The 20,646-nt window shown below is 56.2% G+C and overlaps 2 protein-coding genes across 2 annotated transcripts; one reads left to right on the forward strand and one right to left on the reverse strand.

The window, feature by feature from the left end:
- Positions 1–23: 23 nt before the first annotated feature.
- Positions 24–5,928, forward strand: ZGLP1 (zinc finger GATA like protein 1). Its single transcript, XM_007995221.3, has 5 exons — positions 24–755; positions 1,556–1,921; positions 4,782–4,888; positions 5,250–5,343; positions 5,526–5,928. Exons 1-5 carry the CDS (start codon positions 619–621, stop codon positions 5,641–5,643), a joined length of 822 nt encoding a protein of 273 aa, XP_007993412.3. The 5' UTR covers positions 24–618; the 3' UTR covers positions 5,644–5,928.
- A 7,773-nt stretch (positions 5,929–13,701) lies between these two features.
- ICAM5 (intercellular adhesion molecule 5) lies at positions 13,702–20,620 on the reverse strand. The gene is made up of 11 exons (XM_007995220.3): positions 20,377–20,620; positions 19,162–19,431; positions 18,673–18,993; positions 18,154–18,441; positions 17,601–17,855; positions 17,214–17,462; positions 16,517–16,762; positions 16,144–16,422; positions 15,822–16,061; positions 14,853–15,119; positions 13,702–14,142 (listed from the first exon to the last, which is right to left on the reverse strand). The coding sequence occupies exons 1-11, from the start codon at positions 20,456–20,458 to the stop codon at positions 13,865–13,867; spliced, it is 2,775 nt and encodes a 924-aa protein (XP_007993411.1). The 5' UTR covers positions 20,459–20,620; the 3' UTR covers positions 13,702–13,864.
- Positions 20,621–20,646: the final 26 nt, after the last annotated feature.

The following is a 20,646-nucleotide window of genomic DNA, read 5'->3' on the forward strand; positions in this document are numbered from 1 at the left end:
ACTTGAGGCCAGGAGCTTAAGACCATCCTGGGCAACATGGCGAGACCTTTTCTCTATAAAACAGTAAAAATTAGCGTAGAGTGGTGGTAAGTGCCTGTGGTCCCAGCTACTCGGGAGACTGAGGTGGGAGGATCACTTGAGCCCAGGAGATTTAGGCTGCAGTGGAACGGTGATCAGGCCATTCCACTCCAGCCGGGGTGATAGAATGAGGCCCTGTCTCAAAAAAAAAACAAAACCGAAAACCTGCATCTGCTGTGCTGGGCCCCCGACTCTCTTCTCCCTCTGGGATCTAAGATCCCGCTGGGGATCCGAAGCAGAGGCCTGGGAGCCCCCATTTCCGAGGGGTAGGGCCAGCATGGAAGGCCCCGCCCCGCAGCTGCGGAAGGATTTGGTGGGGTCCAGGCCGCCCTTGGCACGCAGGGGTGCGCAGATGACCTGAAAAAAGCCAGAAAGAGGAAAGGCGCCTCCGAGGCTGGTCGCTCTCAGCTGAGGCTCATCGCATCCTTGGCCAGGAGCGCTCCCACCCCACAGGTCCCGCCCCCCCCAGGTGGGTTTCATCGTGTGGGCCCAGCGGGACAGGGCCGGGTGAAATTAGGGAGGGGGCTGGGCTGGGGCGCAATGGAGGCTGAGCCAGCCCCGGACTCCTCGATGCCAGCAAAGCTGCTGGCGCCTCCCTGTCTGGACCTGGAGCCGCTGGGAGGATCCCCCTCCCAGGAGAAGCCGAGGACCCCAGGATGCTGCAGAATCAGTGGGAGGTGCGTAAGGCCAAACCCCTTCCCCAGACCCCGCTAGCACTTCACCAGCTGGTTCAGTGATCAGGGGGTCGTGACCTCTCGTTCCTGGGGTTATCGAGAAGTGGCAATTTTATAATAGTTACTGAAACTTACAAAGAGGTTCTGGTCCCCAGAGACACTTGGGGTCATCTAGGGATCAGAGGCCATGCAATTCCATGTCTCTGGGGCTGATGTAGGCACTCCCCAGGGATCATCCAGAGGTTAGGGAGGGCAACTCAATAACAATGAAAATGATAAAAATCGTAATCATATTATGGCAAGCCAGCGGCGTGGTGGCGCGCGCCTGTAAGTCCCAGCTACTCGGGAGGCTGAGGCGGAAGGATCGCTGGAGCCCAGGAGTTCTAGGCTGCACTGAGTCCTAATCACGCCCCTGCACTCCAGGCGGGGGTATAGAGTGAGGCTCGGTCTCTAAAAGAAACACAAAGAAAAAAAGTAACCTTTTTCTCGATCCTGCAGCCAGAGGCTTGAAATCCTGCCTCGGTCACCTAGGGCGGTCCCTGCCTGGGTGATCTACGGGTGCCGTAAAGGGTTGATTGATGTGGAGGGCTGAGAGTGTGCCTGGGAGGCCCACGCTGGGCGAGGTGAGCTGCAATTACTTTGCAACTCTTAAACCTCCCACCCGGAGTTAGAAATGACTGAACCTCAGGTGGAGTGTGTAGCTGCCCCAGGGTACACAAAGAGCCGGCCCAAGTTGGAACCCCCTGGCCGGCTAAACCCAGGAGTCACCCAAGAAAAAGTGACCCCACTGCCCTTCTCCCCAGGTCCCTCTGGCCTGCATGCCAGGACTCTGTCACCGCCCTGCGCTTCCTCCAAGAGACAGTGGAGAGGCTGGGTCAGTCCCCTACCCAGGACACCCCGGTCCTGGGGCCTTGCTGGGACCCGATGGCTCTGGGGACTCAGGGCCTCCTGCTGCTGGACAGGGATTCCAAGGACACACAGACCCGGATCAGCCAAAAGGACCGCCGCCTGCAGCCCCCGGGGACTCCCCCTGCCCCACCCCAGAGAAGGCCCCGGAAACAGCCGAACCCCTGCCGGGGCACTGAGGAAGTGGACCCTGGGTTCGAGGGGGTGACTCTGACGTTTCAGATAAAGCCAGACTCCAGCCTGCAGATCATCCCCACGTACAGGTAGGGGCCGGCTCGGGCCAGGGCACCCTTTCTCCCAGTAACAACACAAACACCAGTGTGGGAGGTAGGGGTGCTCCCTGGTGTCAGTGTGGACCCTCACACGTGCCCTAGGTTACACGGGGCCCAGTCTCTGGTTGACAACTTGAGCTGGTGCCAGATCCAGTCCTGCCCCTCCTGACTCAGTCGCTCCCCACTCCCAGTGTGAGACCTGGTCTCTTTATGAATCAGGCCTGGCCCTGCTTAGGCTGCAGTTTAGGCTGCAGCTGCGGCTGCAGTGATTTTTCCCAATAATGTGAACAGCTACTATTTGTTGGTAGCGATAACAATAAGAGGTTAACAGGCAGTATTTGATGTATATGGGCTCATTCAAAAGCCTAGGGAGGCCAGGCACAGTGGCTCATGCCTATAATCCCACCACTTTGGGAGGCCAAGGCAGGCGGATCACCTGAAGACAGGAGTTCAAGGCCTGGCCAGGCCGTGCGTGGTGGCTCACGCCTGTAATCCCAGTACTTTGGGAGGCTGAGGTGGGTGGATCACGAGGTCTGGGGTTCGAGACCAGCCTGACCAACATGGTGAAATCCCATCTCTACTAAAAATACAAAAATTAGCTGGGCCGGGTGGCAAGCGCCTGTAATCCCAGCTACTCAGGAGTCTGAGGTAGGAGAATTGCTTGAACCGGGGAGGCAGAGGTTGCAGTGAACCAAGATCGTGCCACTGCACTCTAGCCTAGGGGACAGAGTGAGACTCCATCTCAAAAAAAAAAAAAAAGATTAGTCTAGCCAACATAGTGAAACCCTATCTCTACTAAAAATACAAAAAATTAGCTGGGCATTGTAGCAGGTGCTTGTAATCCCAGCTACTCGGGAGGCTGTGGCAGGAGAATCACTTGAACTCAGGAGGCAAAAGCTTCAGTAAGCTAAGCTGAGATAGCGCCACTGCACTCCAGCCTGGGCCATAGAGCAGGACCCAGTCTCAAAAAAAAAAAAAGCCATGAATGGTGACGGGCACCTATAATCCCAGTTACTTGATCCCAGCTACTTGGAAGGCTGAGGCAGGAGAATCACTTGAACCCAGGAGGTGGAGGTTGCAGTGAGCAGAGACGGCACCACTACACTCCAGCCTGGGCGACAGAGCAAGACTTCGACCCCTTTAAAAAAAAAAAAAAAAAAAAAAAGCTTTGGGAGGCTGGGCCTGGTGGCTCACGTCTGTAATCCCAGCCCTTTGGGAGGCCAGGGGGCAAGGATTGCATGAGCCCAGGAGTTCAAGACCAGCCTGGGCAACATAGTAAGACCCCCATCTCTAATTTTTACTTATTTATTGTTATTATAAAAATTATAATTATAACTTATGCCGCCAAAACAATAATTTTTTTTTTTTTGAGATGGAGTCGCACTCTGTCATTCAGGCTGGAGTGCAATGACATGATCTCGGCTCACTGCAACCTCTGCCTCCTTGATTCAAACGACTCTCCTGCCTCAGCCTCTGGAGTAGCTGGGATTACAGGTGCCCACTACCAGCCTGGCTAATTTTTGTATTTTTAGTAGAGATGAGATTTCACCATGTTGGCCAGGATGGCCTCAATCTCTTGACCTCAGGTGATCCACCTACCTTGGCCTCCCAAAGTGTCGGGATTACAGGCGTGAGCCACCATGCCTGCCCACCTTTTTTTTTTTTTTTTTTTTTTTTGAGACAGGGTCTTACTCTGTCACCCAGGCTGGAGTGCAGTGGCGCAATCATGGCTCACTGCAGCCTCGACCTCCCAGGCCCAAGCTATCCTTCCTCCTCAGTCTCCCAAGTAGGTGGGAGCATAGGCCTGCACCACCACTCCTGTGCTAATTCTTTTATGTTTCTAGAGACGGGATCTCCCTATATTACCCAGATTCCCATCTCTTTTTAAAAAATCAATAAATAAAATTTTCAAAGAAAAAAAACTGTTGTGTTGGGAAGCCCATTTTACAGATGAGGAAACTGAGGCACAGAGTAGGAGATAATGTGTCCAGGCTCATACAGCAAGGACATGGAGAACTGGGATTGGAACCTGGCAGGCTGTCCCTGTGCTTACTATTTTTCAAATAATAATAATTAGCCAGGCGCAGTGGCTCACACCTGTAATCCCAGCACTTTGGGAGGCCGAGGCGGGTGGATCACGAGGTCAGGAGATTGAGACCATCCTGGCTAACATGGTGAAACCCTGTCTCTACTAAAAATACAAAAAAATTAGCTGGGCGTGACAGCGGGCACCTGTAGTCCCAGCTACTCGGGAGGCTGAGGCAGGAGAATGGCGTGAACCTGGGAGGCGGAGCTTGCAGTGAGCTGAGATTGCGCCACTGCACTCTAGCCTGGGCGACACAGCGAGACTCCATCCCCAAAAAATAATAATAATAATAATGATAATAATAATTAAGTCAGGCACGGTAGCTCATACCTGTAATCCCTGCATTTTGGGAGGCCAAGGCAGGTGGATCACTTGAGGTCAGGAGTTCGAGACCAGCCTGACCAACATGGTAAAACCGCCATCTCTATAAAAATATAAAAATTAGCTGGGCGTGGTATTGCGCGCCTGTAGTCCCAGCTGCTCGGGAGGCTGCGGCACAAGAATTGCTTGAATCCAGGAGGCAGAGGTTGCAGTGAGCTGAGATGGCACCACTATACTCCAGCCTGTGCGACAGAGCAAAACTCCATCTGCAAAAATAATAATAATATTATTATTATTACTAATGAGAGGCAAAGCCAGGCCATTCAGATATCAGTTGCCTCCTTGGGGGATGCCTGATACCTTGATACTAAATCTTCATTTTGGGGGGCTATTGGGGACAAGCTACGGATCCCCTCCGATGCTAATACCTTGTCTGCCCCACAGCCGGCCCTGTAGTAGCCGCTCTCAGGAATCCCCTGCAGATGCTGTTGGGGGCCCTGCAGCCCACCCAAGAGGCACTGAGGCCCACTCAGCAGGCAGCGAGGCCCTGGGTGAGTCCTGAAAACCTGAGAGCTATAAATATTTTGGGGGCCAATTTCCTGTCTTCCCTGCCTTTCGCCCTGCCCCCCCCTTCTCCATCTTGCTTCCCCATTTAGACCCTCTGGGAGGAGTTGCACCACCCCCCTCCACTTGGGCTGAGTCACCCCCACCCCCAGCTTCCTCCTCTGCCGAATGCTGCCATCTGTCTCCCTTCCTGGCTTTGCTGTGGCTTAGAGCTGGCAACTCCCAGGGCTGGTCCAGAGCCAGGTGGGGCCTTTACTGAGACCCCCACAAAATGCCTGACCCCGCACAGGCATCCTGAGCTCATCTGCGTGGCTTCTGACCCCTGCCCTTTGACCTCTGACCCTTCAGAGCCCCGGCGCTGTGCTTCCTGTCAGACCCAGAGGACCCCGCTCTGGAGAGACGCTGAAGATGGGACCCCTCTCTGCAATGCCTGTGGGATCAGGTCCTTAGAATGGAGGAGGGAATTGAGGTGGGGGGTCCCCAAATCAGTCCAGGTGTAACCAGCGTGGCGTATGGGGAAAGCAAAAAGCAAAACACCTACCTCTTGGGAAAAGTGGTTTCCTTGTGGCAGTTTCTGGGCCCCCACTGCATCCTAAATGGCAGTTTCTTGTCCCCCAACCCTAGGTACAAGAAATATGGCACTCGCTGCTCCAGCTGCTGGCTGGTGCCCAGGAAAAATGTCCAGCCCAAGAGGCTATGTGGCAGATGTGGAGTGTCCCTGGACCCCATTCAGGAAGGTTAAACCCACCTTCACCCTGCTGAACCGCTTCTGCCTCCGTTTCACCAGCGGGAGAATGGGCAGAAGCAGCTCTCCTAGGAGGATCAGGGAAAGAGCCAGCTTGCCTCCTCTCTGCCGTCTCCAGATTCAAGGATCCCAGGGGAAGACCCAGGCCTCAGGTGGCAGAGCCTGCTAGGGGTCCCTGGCTCCTTCTCCAGGCAGCCTTGGCTGAGGCCCCCTCAGGAGACGCCCTCAGGAAGGATGAGCATTGTTACAGCAGGGACAATAAAGTACGGAGATACTCGGAGAGAAAAAGCCTGTGATTTGAGATCCCATCTCCTGTGCCCCTCTGCCAGCCCGGGAAGGTGGACAGGTGTTTTCTCGTTGGGGTTGTGAGGGGCATGCGCACACATGTACATGCACAGAGACACAGTCTTATCCACAAGCAGCAGCCCCTACACAGGGAATTAGCCACATTTACCACAATATCCCATGCATGGAAACAGCCACTACCCACAGACACACACAACAGACACAGAAAAACACACACAAGCCGGGTTCAGTGGCTCACGCCTGTAATCCCAACACTTTAGGACGCTGAGGCAGGAGGATTGCTTGAGGCCAAGAGTTTGAGACCAGCCTTGGCAACATAGTGAGACCCTGTTATCTACAGAAGGAAAAAAAAAGACACATGTCTGGCTGGGCGCAGTGGCTCATTCCTGTAATCCCAGCACTTTGGGAGGCTGATGCAGGTGGATCCGGAGTTTGAGACCAGCCTGGCCAACATGGTGAAACCCCGTCTCTACTATTTTTTTTTTTTTTTTTTTTTTTGAGACGGAGTCTAGCTCTGTCGCCCAGGCTGGAGTGCAGTGGCCGGATCTCAGCTCACTGCAAGCTCCGCCTCCCGGGTTTACGCCATTCTCCTGCCTCAGCCTCCCGAGTAGCTGGGACTACAGGCGCCGCCACCACGCCTGGCTAGTTTTTTGTATTTTTTTAGTAGAGATGGGGTTTCACCGTGTTAGCCAGGATGGTCTCGATCTCCTGACCTCGTGATCCGCCCGTCTCGGCCTCCCAAAGTGCTGGGATTACAGGCTTGAGCCACCGCGCCCAGCCCCGTCTCTACTAAATATACAAAAATTAGCCAGGTGTGGTGGCATGGGCCTGTAATCCGAGCTACTTGGGAGGCTCAGGCAGGAGAATCGCTTGAACCCGGGAGGTAGAGGTTGCAACGAGCTGAGATGGTGCCACTGCACTCCAGCCTGGGTGACAGAGCAAAACTCCGTCTCAAAAAAGACGCATACAAGACAGCCGTGCATGCTGATGGACATATCAGCAGACACACATCGACAGGGATGTGCTGACACGTAGCTGAGTCACAGATACAGCCCGCACAGGACACATGCACAAGACACACGTAAAACACACAAGTAGATGGCACACACTGGCAGCATATACCAATGGATCCTTCATCTGTCACCCAACCCATGCCTGCAGTGTGTCACTCTCCTTACCCCCTGCTGTGTCCCCTACCCCCTTTCAAGATCTCCCTAACCCAGCCAAAGGGTGTCTCCCAGGCCTGAAGTCAAAAGCCACAAGTCAGAGGCAGCCTTCAGCAGGTGTGACACACAGGCCACCAGCACTCACTGGGAGGGAGGGAGGAGGGAGAGTCAAGACTGGGTGGTGGGCTGGGTGTGGTGGCTCATGCCTGTAATCCCAACACTTCAGACGGCCAAGGTGGGAGAATCACTTGAGCCCAAGAGTTCGAGACCAGCCTGGGTAACATAGTGAAACCCCATGTCTACCAAAAAAATCGAAAAATGAGCCAAGGGTGATGGTGCACACCTGTACTGCCAGCTACTCGGGACACTGAGGTGGGAGGATTGCTTGAGCCCCTGGAGGTCAAGACTGCAGTGAACCGTGATTGTACCACTGTGCTCCAGCCTGAGTAATAGAAGGAGACTCAGGGAAAAAAAAAAAAAAAAAAAGGGTGGGTAGGGTAGGCATGGTCCCTATGTGGGCATGAGTGAGCCACAAAGCCACACACCCTTATGAGATCCTCTTTATCTCCCCTGGGCAGCCCTGAATGGAGAACTGGAGTCCAGATTCCTCTGCCCTCAGATCCCTGAATTATTTTATCTTTTTTTGTTTGTTTTTTTTGAGACGGAGTCTCGCTCTGTCGCCCAAGCTGGAGTGCAGTGGCCAGATCTCAGCTCACTGCAAGCTCCGCCTCCCGGGTTTACGCCATTCTCCTGCCTCAGCCTCCGGAGTAGCTGGGACTACAGGCGCCCGCCACATCGCCCGGCTAGTTTTTTGTATTTTTTAGTAGAGACGGGGTTTCACCGGGTTAGCCAGGATGGTCTCGATCTCCTGACCTCGTGATCCGCCCATCTTGGCCTTCCAAAGTGCTGGGATTACAGGCTTGAGCCACCGTGCCCGGCTGAATTATTTTATCTTACCCTTCCTTGGCCTGGAACACCCTCCCTCCACATCTCCCCATGGCTGACACCTTCTAATCGTTTGCGAAGGCCTGGCCCAAACATCACCTCTTCAGAGAAGCTTTTCTTGACTGCTCAGTCTAAAATAGACACCTCCCACCACTCAGGCCGGGCATGGTGCCTCACACCTGTAATTCCAGCACTTCGGGAGGCCGAGGCAGGCAGATCACCTGAGGTCAGGAGTTAGAGACTGGCTAACATGGTGAAACCCCACCTCTACTAAAAAACCAAGAAAATAGCCGGGCGTGGTGGCAGGCGCTTGTAGTATCAGCTACTTGGGAGGCTGAGGGAGGAGAATCGCTTGTTATCAAGACCAGTCTGGCTAACATGGTGAAACCCTGTCTCTACTAACAATATAAAAAAAATTAGCCGGACATGGTGGCACATCCCTATAATCTATGTTATAACATAGACTATAGATGTTAGATGTTTTCTGATAACATCCCTATGTTATCAGAAAGAAAAAAACAAGATGTATGCCCAACCAGGCACAGTGGCTCATTCCTGTAATCCCAGCACTTTGGGAAACCGAGGCAGGCGGATCATCGGAGGTCAGAAGTTTGAGACCAGGCTGGCCAATATGGGGAAACCCTGTCTCTACTAAAGATACAAAAATTACCAAATTACCCAGGCGTGGCATGTGCCTGTAATCCCAGCTACTTGAGAGGCAGAGTTTACAGTGAGCCGAGATCGTGCCACTGCACTCCAGCCTCGGAGACAGAGACTCCATCTGAAAACAAAAACAAAAACAAAAAATTAATTACAAAATAAAATAGGTCGGGCACAGTGGCTCACACCTGTAATCCCAGCACTTTGGGAGGCCGAGGCGGGTGGATCACGAGGTCAGGAGATCGAGACCATCCTGGCTAACGTGGTGAAACCCCGTCTCTACTAAAAAATACAAAAAATTAGCCAGGCATGGTGGCGGGCGCCTGTAGTCCCAGCTACTCGGGAGGCTGAGGTAGGAGAATGGCGTGAACCCGGGAGGCGGAGCTTGCAGTGAGCCGAGATTGCGCCACTGCACTCCAGCCTGGGCGACAGAGCGAGACTCCGTCTCAAAAAAAAAAAAAAAAAACAAAAACAAAAATCAAAATAAAATAAAATAAATAAAATAAAATAAAATAAAATGAAATAAAATAAAATAAAATAAAATAAAAATAAAATAAAATAAAATAAATAAAATAAAATAAAATAAATAAAATAAAATAAAATAAAATAAAAAGGCCAGGTGTGGCTCACAGGCTCACACCTGTAATCCAAGCACTTTGGGAGCCCAAGGCAGTGAGATCACCTGAACCCAGGAGTTCAAGACCAGCCTGGGCAACATGGTGAAACCCCATTTCTACCAAAAATACAAAAATTAGCCAGGTGTGGTGGCATGCACCTATAGTCCCAGCTGCTTGGAAGGCTGAGGTGGGAGGACCACTTGAGCCTGGGAAGTTGAGGCTGCAGTGAGCCATGATCACGCCACTGCACTGCAGCCTGAGCAACAGAGTGAGACCCTGTCTCCAAAAAATAAAATAAAGTAGACATTCCCACTCTCACCCTGTGGTGAGGTGGGCGAATCCCTTGAGGTCAGGAGTTCGAGGCTAGCATGGCTAACAGACGAGGCTAGCTGTCTACCAAAAATACAAAAATTAGGCAGGCGTGGTGGCGTGTGCCTGTAATCCCAGTTACTCAGGAGGCTAAGGTGGAAGAATCGCTTGAACACGGGAGGCGGAGGCTGCAGTGAGATCCTGCTTTTGCACTCCAGCCTGGGTGACAAAGTGAGACTCTATCTCAAAAAAAAAAAAAAAAAAGTCAGGCACCGTGGCTCATGCCTGCCTGTAATCCCAGCACTTTGGGAAGCCGAGGTCGGTGGATCAGGAATTCAAGACCAGGCTGGCAAACGTGGTGAAACCCCATCTCTGCTAAAGATACAAAAATTAGCCAAGCATAGTGGTGGGTGCCTGTAATCCCATCGGGAGGCTGAGGCAGGACAGAATTGCTTGAACTTAGGGGGCAGAGGCTGCAGTAAGCCGAGATCGCACCACTGCACTCCAGCCTGGGCCACAGACTGAGACTCCGTCTCAAAAAAAAAAAAAAAGAAAAAAGAAAAAGTAATTGCAGTTTTTGCCATTACTTTTATTTTTTCTCTGAGACAGTCTCACTCTGTGGCCCAGGCTAGAGTGCAGTGGCGTGATCTCAGCTCACTGCAGCCTCCACTTCAGGGTTCAAGCAATTCTCCTGCCTCAGCTTCCCAAGCGGCTGAGACTACAGGGATGTGCCACCATGTCCGGCTAATTTTTTTTGTATTGTTAGTAGAGGCAGGGTTTCACCATGTTAGCCAGACTGGTCTTGAACTCCTGACCTCGTGATCTGCCCGCCTCGGCTTCCCAAAGTGCTGGGATTACAGGCATGAGCCACCATGCCCGGCCTTTGCCATTACTTTCAATGGCAAAAACAGCAATTACTTTTGCAACAACCTACTCAAATAAATATCTCATCTGAAGGCTCTGAAAGAGACCTTGAGGTCAGTAGGAGTGGAGGGAGATCATTCAGCAGGGAGGGCACAGGCAGAAAAGGTGAGGTGGTGTGAGTGGCTGGGGCTGCCCCTGGCTGGTGCCTTTTTGGGTTTTGTACCTGGCCCCTGGTTCACCACCGAGCATGGGCCTGCCCTCTTGTGCCATTTCCCTGTCTTATCTTTGCTCATTACGTGTTTTCATGGGGTTGGCTTCCTTCTCTAGGGCTCCGTGTTCCTACTTTTGAGGGAGGAGGGGCAGAGGAGGAGGCTGTGGGGAGGAGGCCCAGCTGTTGTGCCTTATGCTGTTGGGGATGAGGGGGGAAGGTGCCGTGCAGTGGGGGTTGCAGTTGATACCCTGTGTGTGTTTGTTCTGAATCATGATGGGCTGAGTGGAAAGGTAAGGTGGGGATAAACTGAGGTACTGTGGATGGACACAGGATGAAGGATGGGGTTGCAGCTGATACCCTGTGTGTGTCTGTTCTGAATCATGATGGGCTGAGTGGAAAGATAAGGTGGGGATAAACTGAGGCACTGTGGATGGACACAGGATGAAGGAGGCATTGAGGGTGGGGCAGGGGTGCACCCTTTAACAGGCAGGACATTCTGAGAGCTGACACCCATAGCATCGGCCAATGCCTGCCCAGGAAAGTCTCACCCAAGTCTCAGGGCAGAGGCGCGATGGAGAGGGCCTCCACCCATCCTGGCAAGGAGGCCTCAGCTCTGCCAGTAACCAGGCCTGGGGGAAGCATCTAGGTCCCACCTCCAAGAGTGACCCGGATCAGAGGGCAGTGCTGGACGGAAGAGATAAGTGGGAGGAAGGAGTGAGGCCCCCACCCCTGCCCAAGGGTGTGAAGAGAGCTGAAAACAGGCACTGAGAGACGATGAGCTCTAGGTCACACTGAGAAAAGATAGCTGGCCGGGTGCAGTGGCTCATGCCTGTAATCCCAGCACTTTGGGAGACCGAGGCAGGTGAATCACGAGGTCAGGAGTTTGAGACTAGCCTGACCAACATGGTGAAACCCCGTCTCTACTAAAAATACAAAACTTAGCCAGGCAGCGTGGCCTGCACCTGTAATCCCAGCTACTTGGGAGGCTGAGGCAGGAGAATCACTTGAACTCGGGAGGCGGAGGTTGCAGTGAGCTGAGATTATACCATTGCTCTCCAGCCTGGGCGACAGAGAGACTCCATCTCAAAAAAAAAAGACAGCTTAGATTGTGCCTGACACATAGTAGATGTTCAAAAAAAGTTTTTGGATTTTTTTTGTTGCTTGTTTTTAGAGACAGGGTCTTGTTCGGACGCCTGGGCTGGAGCACAATGATAGTATCATAGCTGGAAGTGGCCTTGACCTCCTGGGCTCGAAGGATCCTCCTGCCTCAGCCTCCCAAGTAGCTGGGACTAAAGGCATGCACCACCAAGTCTGGCTAATTTTTGAAAAAATTAGCTGGGCAGTAGTGGCACCCACCCTGTAGTCCCAGCTACTCGTCAGGCTGAGGCAGGAGAATTGCTAGAACACAGGAGGCTCACAGCCGTAATCCCAGCACTTTGTGAGACCGAGGCGGATGGATCGCCTGAGGTCAGAAGTTCGAGACCAGCCTGGCCAACATGGTGAAACCCCATCTCTACTAAATTAGCTGGGCTAATTTAGCATCTCTACTAAATCTCTACAAAAATTAGCTGGGCATGGTGGTGCATGCCTATAGTCCCAGCTATTCAGGAGGCCAAGGCAAGGCAGGAGAATTGCTTGAACCCAGGAGGCAGAGGTTGCAGTGAGCTGAGATCACACCACAGCACTCCAGCCTGGGTGACAGAGCAAGACTCCATTTCAAAAAAAAATTTTTTTGGAAACGTATTTTTTGTAGGGTCTCACTATGTTGCCCAGGCTGGTCTGAAACTTGTGGGCACAAGGGATCCTCCCACCTGGACCTCCCAAGAGTCCTGAGATTACAGGCCTGAGCCACCATGCCCAGCCCCCTCAAAAAACACTTTTTTTTTTGGAGGCAGAGTCTAGTTCTGTTGCCCAGACTGGAGTGTAATGGCAATATCTCCACCTCCTGTGTTCTAGCAATTCTCCTGCCTCAGCCTGACGAGTAGCTGGGACTACAGGGTGGGTGCCACTACTGCCCAGCTAATTTTTTTTTTTTTTTTTTTTTTTTTTTTTTTTTTTTTTGAGACAGAGTCTCCCCAGGTTGGAGTGCAGTGGTGCGATCTCAGCTCTCTGCAACCTCTGCCTCTGGGGTTAAAGCAATTCTCCTGCCTCAGCCTCCCAAGTAGCTGGGACTACAGGCATGTGCCACCACGCCCAACTAATTTTTTGTATTTTTAGTAGAGATGGTGTTTCACCATGTTAGCCAGGATGGTCTCTATCTCCTGACCCCATGATCCGCCTGCCTCAGCCTCCCAAAGTGCTGAGATTACAGACGTGAGCCACTGCGCCTGGCCTTAATTTTTTGTATTTTTAGGAGAGAACGGGTTTCACCCTGTTGGCCAGTGTGGTCTCGAACTCCTGACCTCAAGTGACCCACCTGCCTTAGCTTCCCAAAGTGCTGGGATTACAAGCGAGAGCCACCATGCCCAGCCCTGTCTAATATATATATATGTTAGACACTGCACCTCAGTTCACTGCAACCTCTGCCTCTGGGGTTAAAGCGATTCTCCTGCCTCAGCCTCCTGAGTAGCTGGGATTACAGACGTGTGCCACCACTCCCAGCTAATTTTTTGTATTTTTAGTAGGGATAGGGTTTCACCATATTGGCCAGGATGGTCTAGGTCTCATGACCTCGTGATCTGCCCGCCTTGGCCTTCCAAAATCCTGGGATGACAGGCGTGAGCCACCGTGACCGGCCCTGTCCAATTTTTGAAAAAAATATTGTTTTGTAGAATCTCCCTATGTTGCCCAGGCTGGTCTGAAACTCTTGGGTGCAAGAGATCCTCCCACCTGGGCTTCCCACAAGTCTTGAGATTACAGGCCTGAGCCATCATCCCCGGCCCCCTCAAAAATTGCTTTTGGAATGAATAACCCAGGAGGTCAAGATTGGAACCCTGGGCTTGTTTCACATTGCAGAAACAGAGGCGGAGACCGGGAGTTCCTTTATAAAAACTTTATTGGGGGAATGGGTAGAAAATGGGGGTGACACCCTTGGAGTTGAAATACATAAATAAATGAATAAGTAAATAAATAAAGCAATAAATAAGCCCCCGTGTGCGTCTGGGGGGCATCCCCCGGCCCGCGGGGAGAGGGGATCCGGCTCATGCCGAGGTCAGCTGAATGGCGAAGACCTCGCCCTCCGCCGGCGACTCGGCCGCGCCCCCCGCCGCCTCGGGTCCGCCCTCCGCACCCGCCGCCCCGCCAGCGCCGCCGCCCGCGCCGTTGAGACACACGGCCTCGCCCGAGCTCTCGGCCTCCTGCACGTTGTACTCGCCCTTCTTGCAGGCGGTGGACTGCACGTAGAAGGCCAGGCCGGCCCCCGCGGCCAGCAGCGCCGCGCCCCCCGCCGCGCCTCCCACGGCGACCCACAGCCACGGACCTGCGGGGTGGAGACCCTCGCGGAGGGTGGCCAAGCTCCGGGGGGCTTCCCCCACCTTCCCCCGCCCCCTCACAGGCAGGAGGTCAGTCCTCATGCCTCAGGGAGCTCACTGGCTGGCCTTGGGAGAAGGGAGAGACCCCACGCAGGAAGGCCACTCCCAGTGCCAGGGCGACCTAAGACTCAATTTACATCGCACTTCAGCCCATGGTGACATAAACCGGTGACCACACTTAGCCCCCTAGCGACAAGTCAACTCTCCCCATCCTCCAGAAAATGAGGATTGGCAGGACCAGGTCAGGTTCTCCCCACCCCAGAGAGAACCCAGCCCTAGGAGCTTCAGGAAGTGAGAGAAGGCGATCTTGACCCTTCCCTCCATCATCCAATGACTTTGGTCCCTCCCCAATCTTCCCCACAGTGGAAGGTGAATTGGGTCAAGTATCCACCACGCAGAATCCACTCCAAGTTTTTAAGTCCTTTCCTGCAGTACTGATAGCCCTAGAGGGTCCCTCCCCTTGAATTCAGTCCCCCCGCCACCTTCATCTCCCACCCCCCAAAGTGTGATCAACAGCTCCACCCATGACTTCTACTCTGTCCCACTTATGTCTAATCTACCTGGACTGAGAGGGAGGCAGGCGGGGTCGGCCGCCCCAGGTCCCAGGTCACGCCCCCTCGCAGATACCTCGCCCCGCCCCTCCCCAGCTGCCACTTACCTGCTACGCGCACAGTGATGCGCCGCGCGTGGCGCCCGTGCGCGTTGGTGGCTGCGCACTCGTACTCGCCGCCGTGGCTTCCCATGGCGCCTGCCACGCTCAGTGTGCTGTTGTTGCTCGACAGGCCGATGTTGAGGGCACCCGGAGGCGCGCGCCAGCTGATCTGGGCTGGAGGCCAGGCCTCCGCGCGGCAGGTCAAGGTGAAGTTTCCGCCTGGGCGCACGCCTCCAGGGGGCGAGGCAGCAAGTTCGGCCACCACCGGCCGGTCTGAAGGGCACAGAAGGTGAAGTGGGGCTTAGCGCCGGCCCAGCCACTGATCAAATGCCCTGCTCCGGCCCACCACGATCGATGTGAGACCGCCGCGCCTCTGATGGGCACAAAAGGATCCTGCCTCCTATCAGAGCCTCCTTCCCCGACAATCAGGCTGCTGTTGCGGCTAAAATTCCTCGCCCTTCTTCACTGAAAGGAAGGAGGTGAAGCCCAGGCCAGTGTTCTAATCCAGGATTGAGGAGGGCCGTGCTCCTATTCCCTAGATTTTTCTTTTGTTTTTTTTTTTCTAAGAAAGAGTCTCACTCTGTCTCCCAGGCTGGAGTACAGTGGAGGGATCTCGGCTCCCTGCAACCTCCGCCTCCCAGGCTCAAGCGATTCTCCTGCCTCAGTCTCCCAAGTAGCTGGGACTACAGGCGCCCGCCACCACGACTGGATTTTTGTAGAGAGGGGTTTTCGCCATGTTGGCCAGGCTGGTCTCCAACTCCTGGCCTCAAGTGATTCATCCGCCTCAACCTTCCAAAGTGTTGGGATTACAGGCCTGAGCCACCGCGCCTGGCTAGAATTTTCATTACCCCTGGTTTAGGCTGCAATTCCCTGTCCTCGAGAATGGGACTGGGAGAGGTGCCCTTGAATGCTCCCACCGCTGCGAGTCATTCTTCCGAGGCTGTGTCCCCTCCATCCAGTGCTGCCCCCACTCACATTCCACGCCCACGGTGACGGTCCGGGAGTCCGTGCCATGCGCATTGGTGGCCACACAGTGGTAAATGCCCGCGTCCTCTCGGGACACGCGCTGCTGCTCAGGCCACGGGGTGCCTTCCCGAGAGCAGAGCACTCCTGGGGAAGGGCGACCCCGGGCGGCGCAGGCCAATGCCGAAGCCTCAGCCCCTTCCAGCCACGTCTGGTGACTTGGGCAGGTGGATTCATCCATCTCCGGTGGCGCTGCAAAGCAGCCATGGGGGATGTCAGGGAGTGCCCGGACCGTGGGGCACCCCCGCTCCCCACCCGCCTGGGCCTCGCTCACACTCCGCGCTCACGACGACTGTTTTGGCCACGGAGCCGTGGCGGTTGGTGGCGTTGCAGATGTAGATACCGGGTGCCAGGACTCTAGGGATTCTGGGAGCTCTGGGACTAGGGTCTGGGGGTGCCAGCGGCAGCAGCACCCCCTCAGTGGCGCCCCCGGAGCCCACGCACTTCACGCTTGGCTGTGGCTTCCCATCGACCTCACAGGGAAACAGGTGCCCAGATCCTTCAACCCATGTCCAATTGCTGGGACAGCTCGGCTCCTCAAACCTGGGGCCATCTGGGAAACAGGATTGCAGGGGCTCACACGGGCCAGAAAGTCCAGCCGGGGTTGTCCCACAGATCCTGCCTCACTCCGCGGTGCCCCTACTCACATTCCACCGTGATAGCCACATTTTTGGCCGCAGAGCCCCGAGGGTTGGTGGCTTCGCAGCGGTAAGTGCCTGCATGCTCCCGGGTCACAAGCAACAGCCCCTCGATGACTGCCGCGAGCTCTCCAGAGCGCATGCAGATCACATCAGGAGGCGGTACCCCGTGCGCCACACAACTCAGCGAGGCTTCTGTTCCCTCCAGCCAAGTAATGCGTTCTGGGCAGCCCACACTGTCCAGCGCTGGTGCGTCTGGAGGAGGGAGCATATTGTTGGCTTTGGGGTTTGGGGGCAAGTCTGACGTCCCTAGATCTTCCTTGGCCTTTCAAGGTTTCCACTAAGGGTTGTTCCTGCACAACCCTTGGACACCAGTCCAAGGGGGTGTCACGCTAGTCGATCCATGCACTCTGTCTGGGAGCTCCCTGAACCACCAGGGGCGCCTTTTTCGGTCTAAAAATTTTAACACTCTGGACCTCCCGTCTTTCCAAGACTCCGCCCACATACCACGCCCTGGGCTAGGGACACGCCCACCCGGTCTCTTCCACCCTCCAAGATATTTCCCCAACCCCACTAACCAGCCTCTTCCCTTTCCCAAACCCCACCCAAAGGGACACCTCATACCCTACTCCTACTCTTCCCTGGAAGCTGGCCACCCCCCAGATCCTGAACCAGATAGAGATGCACCCTGCGCACCCCCACTCACACTCCACCGTCAGCGTCACGTCCTTGACCGCCTCGCCCTGATCATTGGCCGCCTTGCAGCGGTAAGTGCCTGAGAGCGCCCGAGTGATCGGACCTAGCAGGCCCAGAGCCAGCACGGCCCCGCCGTCGGAGCGCGCACAGTGCACTGAGGGTTCTGGGTTCCCGCGGGCCTCGCAGCGCAGCGTCTGCTCTGGGCCCTCGGGCCACGTCCAGCTCCTGGGGCAGTCCGAATCGTCCAGCCGGGGGGCGTCTGCGGGCAGGGCGTGGGGTTACAGAGGCTTAGACGTGGACCGTGAGAAATGGCCCCGCCTCCACGACATGGCCAGGGAGCAGGCGGGTCCTTGGAAATTACCAGGAGGTGTGGGGCGAGGGGTTATCACCAACTCACATAGGACTCGAAGCTCTGCGCTCCTGTTCTTGATCAGGGTCTCCCCGTCCACGTCTAGGGTGGCGTCGCAGAAGAAGTTGCGCCTGTCGTCGCTCTCGGTGGCATTTAGCTGAAGTTGGGCGGGCTGCCCCGGGACCGCGGCTGGAACTCCCTCCAGTGTGACCAGGGCTTGGGCCACGGCTGTGCAGGTTACTGTCACCAACTGCCCCTCGGAGACGCTGGGTTCGCTCAGGGTCAGGAGTGGTGCCGGGAAGCCTGGGGGCGGAGCATTTAGTCGGAGTATACTGATCACGTCCCTCCCGCCGGTCAAGGCCCGCCTCTTATCTGCCTGAATCCTGGGGTGCTGATATGGAACTAGGGTACCGCGCCCCGCCTCTCAGGCTGTACAGGCTCCTCCTCCCCAATGATTACGTCTCCGCCCCCACCTGCCCCGCCCCCTCGGGACACTCGGGTCTCGCCTGTTCTGGTACTGAGGTCCCGCCCACTCTTCGCCCCGCCTTCGCGTTCCTCTGGTCCCACCTCCGAGCCGCGGAGACCCCGCCTCCCTCCTTACTGTAGATGGTCACGTTCTCCCGGGTCTCCCGGTCTTCGCCCCCCAGGGTGACGTTGCAGACCAGCTGCCTGGCACCCTCCTGCTCTGCACTAGCTGTGGCTGTGGCAGTGGCCACGAGTGCGTCCCCGTCGAGGGTGACATCAGGACTCAGATTCTGGTCCCCCAGTGCGAGGTAGACCCTGGCCTCTGAGGCTGGAAACAGTCCGTCCAGAGCGCAGCTCACCGGCCTTTCCGAGCCAACTTCCAAGAGCCGGGGAGCAGTGAGGCGCGGGGGATCCGGAGACAGGGCTAGGGGTCGAAGAACCAAGTTTGAACGAACTGTGTTCCGAGCGCTCAATATGTCCTAAGCACTTGACATGCACTATCTTATCGTATTATCATCCTCAAGGCACGGAGGGGGAAACAGCTCAGTCGGTGAGGGTTAAAGTCACTACCAGCATTCAGATGTATCTGCCTCTAAACCTCCTAAACACCGACCCGACCCCACTTGGTCCCCATCTCCTCCCCACACCCACTCACAGAAGGTTCGGAGCTCTCTGGGGGCCGAGCTGTTTTCAAACAGTCCCAGGCCGTGAGGCCGCAGGTCCAGCTCCGCGCGACACGAGAAATTGGCCCCATGGTCCTCCCTCCGAGCCAGTACCGTGGCTGTGAGCACCGCGCCCCGCGCTCGGGGTGGTTCGCCAGCGAAACTGCGGCGGATCAGTTCCTGGGCGCCCCGCAGCAGGGTCAGAGTGAGGCTAGCACGGGGCCCGGCGCCGGGAACCCTACAGCTCAGGGTGAAGTTCTCGCCTACCCGCTGCCAGGGAGGCAGCGGCATCAGCTCTACGCGATCTGGTCGCTCTGCAAGAGGGAAGAGTCCTCCGCTCTTGGAATGCCGGAACTTGGAACCCAGGGGAGGGGGTGGGATACAGAAGGTGGGGCCTGAAGGGGAGGACCCTGGGACCCAGGGGGCGGGGCCTGGGAGGGAGGGAACGTAGTGGAGTACGCGCGTGGCCACCCAGAACTCACGGAAAGTGCGAATGAGCCCACGCGCCTGTAGTGTGCGCCGCGCGCAGCGGAAGAAGCAGACGGGCTGGGTCTCCGGCTCGCGAATGTCCACCAGCTGCCGCGCCAACCAACGCAAGCCCCTCTGGGTCCCGTTTCGGCGCAGCGAGGTCTCCAGGCCACCGCGCTCCGGCCGAGGGCAGTTGGTGCTGCAGTTCAGCCACAGCGAGCCCCCGCGCTCCACGAACGCCACGCGGGGCTGCAGGTCCGCCCAGAAGGGCTCCTGCGAGACCGCTGCCCAGGGAAACGCGGGCTCAGCCTGGGGAGCCAACTCCCTGACATCTTAGCGCCCCTATTTCGAGTCAAGGATTCTCGGAGGGCGGGGAGAAGGAGGAGAGGCTGCAGCCGGGGAAAGAACCCAGGCGTCCCGCGTCCTGCCCAGGCCTCCGGTTTAAAGGCGCGCTCCCAGAGTCTAAACCTCGAGGGTGTCTCTGGGACGTGGTAGCAGAGAGCCCTGGCCTCCAAAGCGCCGTTGGAGCGGCGGGAAAGCATAGGGGAGGGGGTAGAGGAGAGGAAAGGTGGGGTCTCCGATGAACACAGCAAGGCTGAGAGAAGGGGACCCCGGGTGGGGGATGGGAGATGAACAGATTCTCAGGGTCCTGGCAGAATGCCGGGATACGAGGAGAGTGCGTTTGCGGCAAGGGCAAAGGAGAGACGAGGCTGGGTCAAGGATCAGGAAGGACCCTACACCTGGTGAAGAACACGGAGCCGGGACGCAGGGCTGGGCTCATGGAAGGAACCGCGGGAACAGCTGAGGGACCCGGTTGCCAGGGCTCTGGGTGGAGCGGGAACAGCGCCTCTGAGTCACGGTAGTTGGAGAGATGGAGTCTTCGCGGACCGCGAGTGGGGAAGATGCCAGTTCGTGGACCATGGTGCACAGCAGAGCGTGAGAAGGTACCCGGGGAGGGGACAGGAGAGACACTGGGTCTCCAGGGCGAAGGGTTGGGTGCGGAAGAACACCTAGGATCTCGAAGCCGGTAGGGGCGATCGAGGAGTCGGGAAGCTGGGGCTCGGGTGTGTGTTGGGGAGGAGGGGAAAGGGGAGAAGACTCAGGCTCCAGGTGGGGGCAGAGGCGTGGGAGCGAGGCGAGGGCAGAGCTGGGAGGGACAGGAGGCCGTTTCCCAGGTCCAGGGACTCCGCCCCCGCCCTGTCCACCCCAAGCCAGAGCGGAACTCTTACCTGAGAGGCCGAAGAGCCCCAGGCCCAGAGCAGCCCAGAGGCCGAGTAGCGCCCGGCGCAGCCCTGGCGAAGGCCCTGGCATCGCCGCGGCGGGGAAAGCACAGGAGGCGAGGGGAGCGCCAGCCGAGGAGCTGGGCTAGAGGACGGCTCCGCGCGGCGCGGCGGGTGGGGTGTGGGGGAGGCAGAGTTGCGCTCGGGGATTGGTTTAACGTTGGTAACTTGGTTTCCAAGGAGGGGGCGGCGGCAGAGGCGGTGGGGGGGCGGGAGGCG

The sequence above is a fragment of the Chlorocebus sabaeus genome, chromosome 6 (assembly GCF_047675955.1).
Source record: "Chlorocebus sabaeus isolate Y175 chromosome 6, mChlSab1.0.hap1, whole genome shotgun sequence".
Taxonomy (NCBI): domain Eukaryota; kingdom Metazoa; phylum Chordata; class Mammalia; order Primates; family Cercopithecidae; genus Chlorocebus; species Chlorocebus sabaeus.

Excerpts from the sequence above, each read along its gene's own strand:
- ZGLP1 (XM_007995221.3), top strand. The coding sequence starts at position 619 with ATGGAGGCTGAGCCAGCCCCGGACTCCTCGATGCCAGCAAAGCTGCTG. Across the intron at positions 756-1,555 it reads TGCTGCAGAATCAGTGGGAG|GTCCCTCTGGCCTGCATGCC; the intron begins GTGCGTAAGGCC and ends CCTTCTCCCCAG. Across the intron at positions 1,922-4,781 it reads CAGATCATCCCCACGTACAG|CCGGCCCTGTAGTAGCCGCT; the intron begins GTAGGGGCCGGC and ends TCTGCCCCACAG.
- ICAM5 (XM_007995220.3), bottom strand. The coding sequence starts at position 20,458 with ATGCCAGGGCCTTCGCCAGGGCTGCGCCGGGCGCTACTCGGCCTCTGG. Across the intron at positions 19,432-20,376 it reads GGGGCTCTTCGGCCTCTCAG|CGGTCTCGCAGGAGCCCTTC; the intron begins GTAAGAGTTCCG and ends TTCCCTGGGCAG. Across the intron at positions 17,463-17,600 it reads CGCAGAGCTTCGAGTCCTAT|ACGCCCCCCGGCTGGACGAT; the intron begins GTGAGTTGGTGA and ends CCCTGCCCGCAG.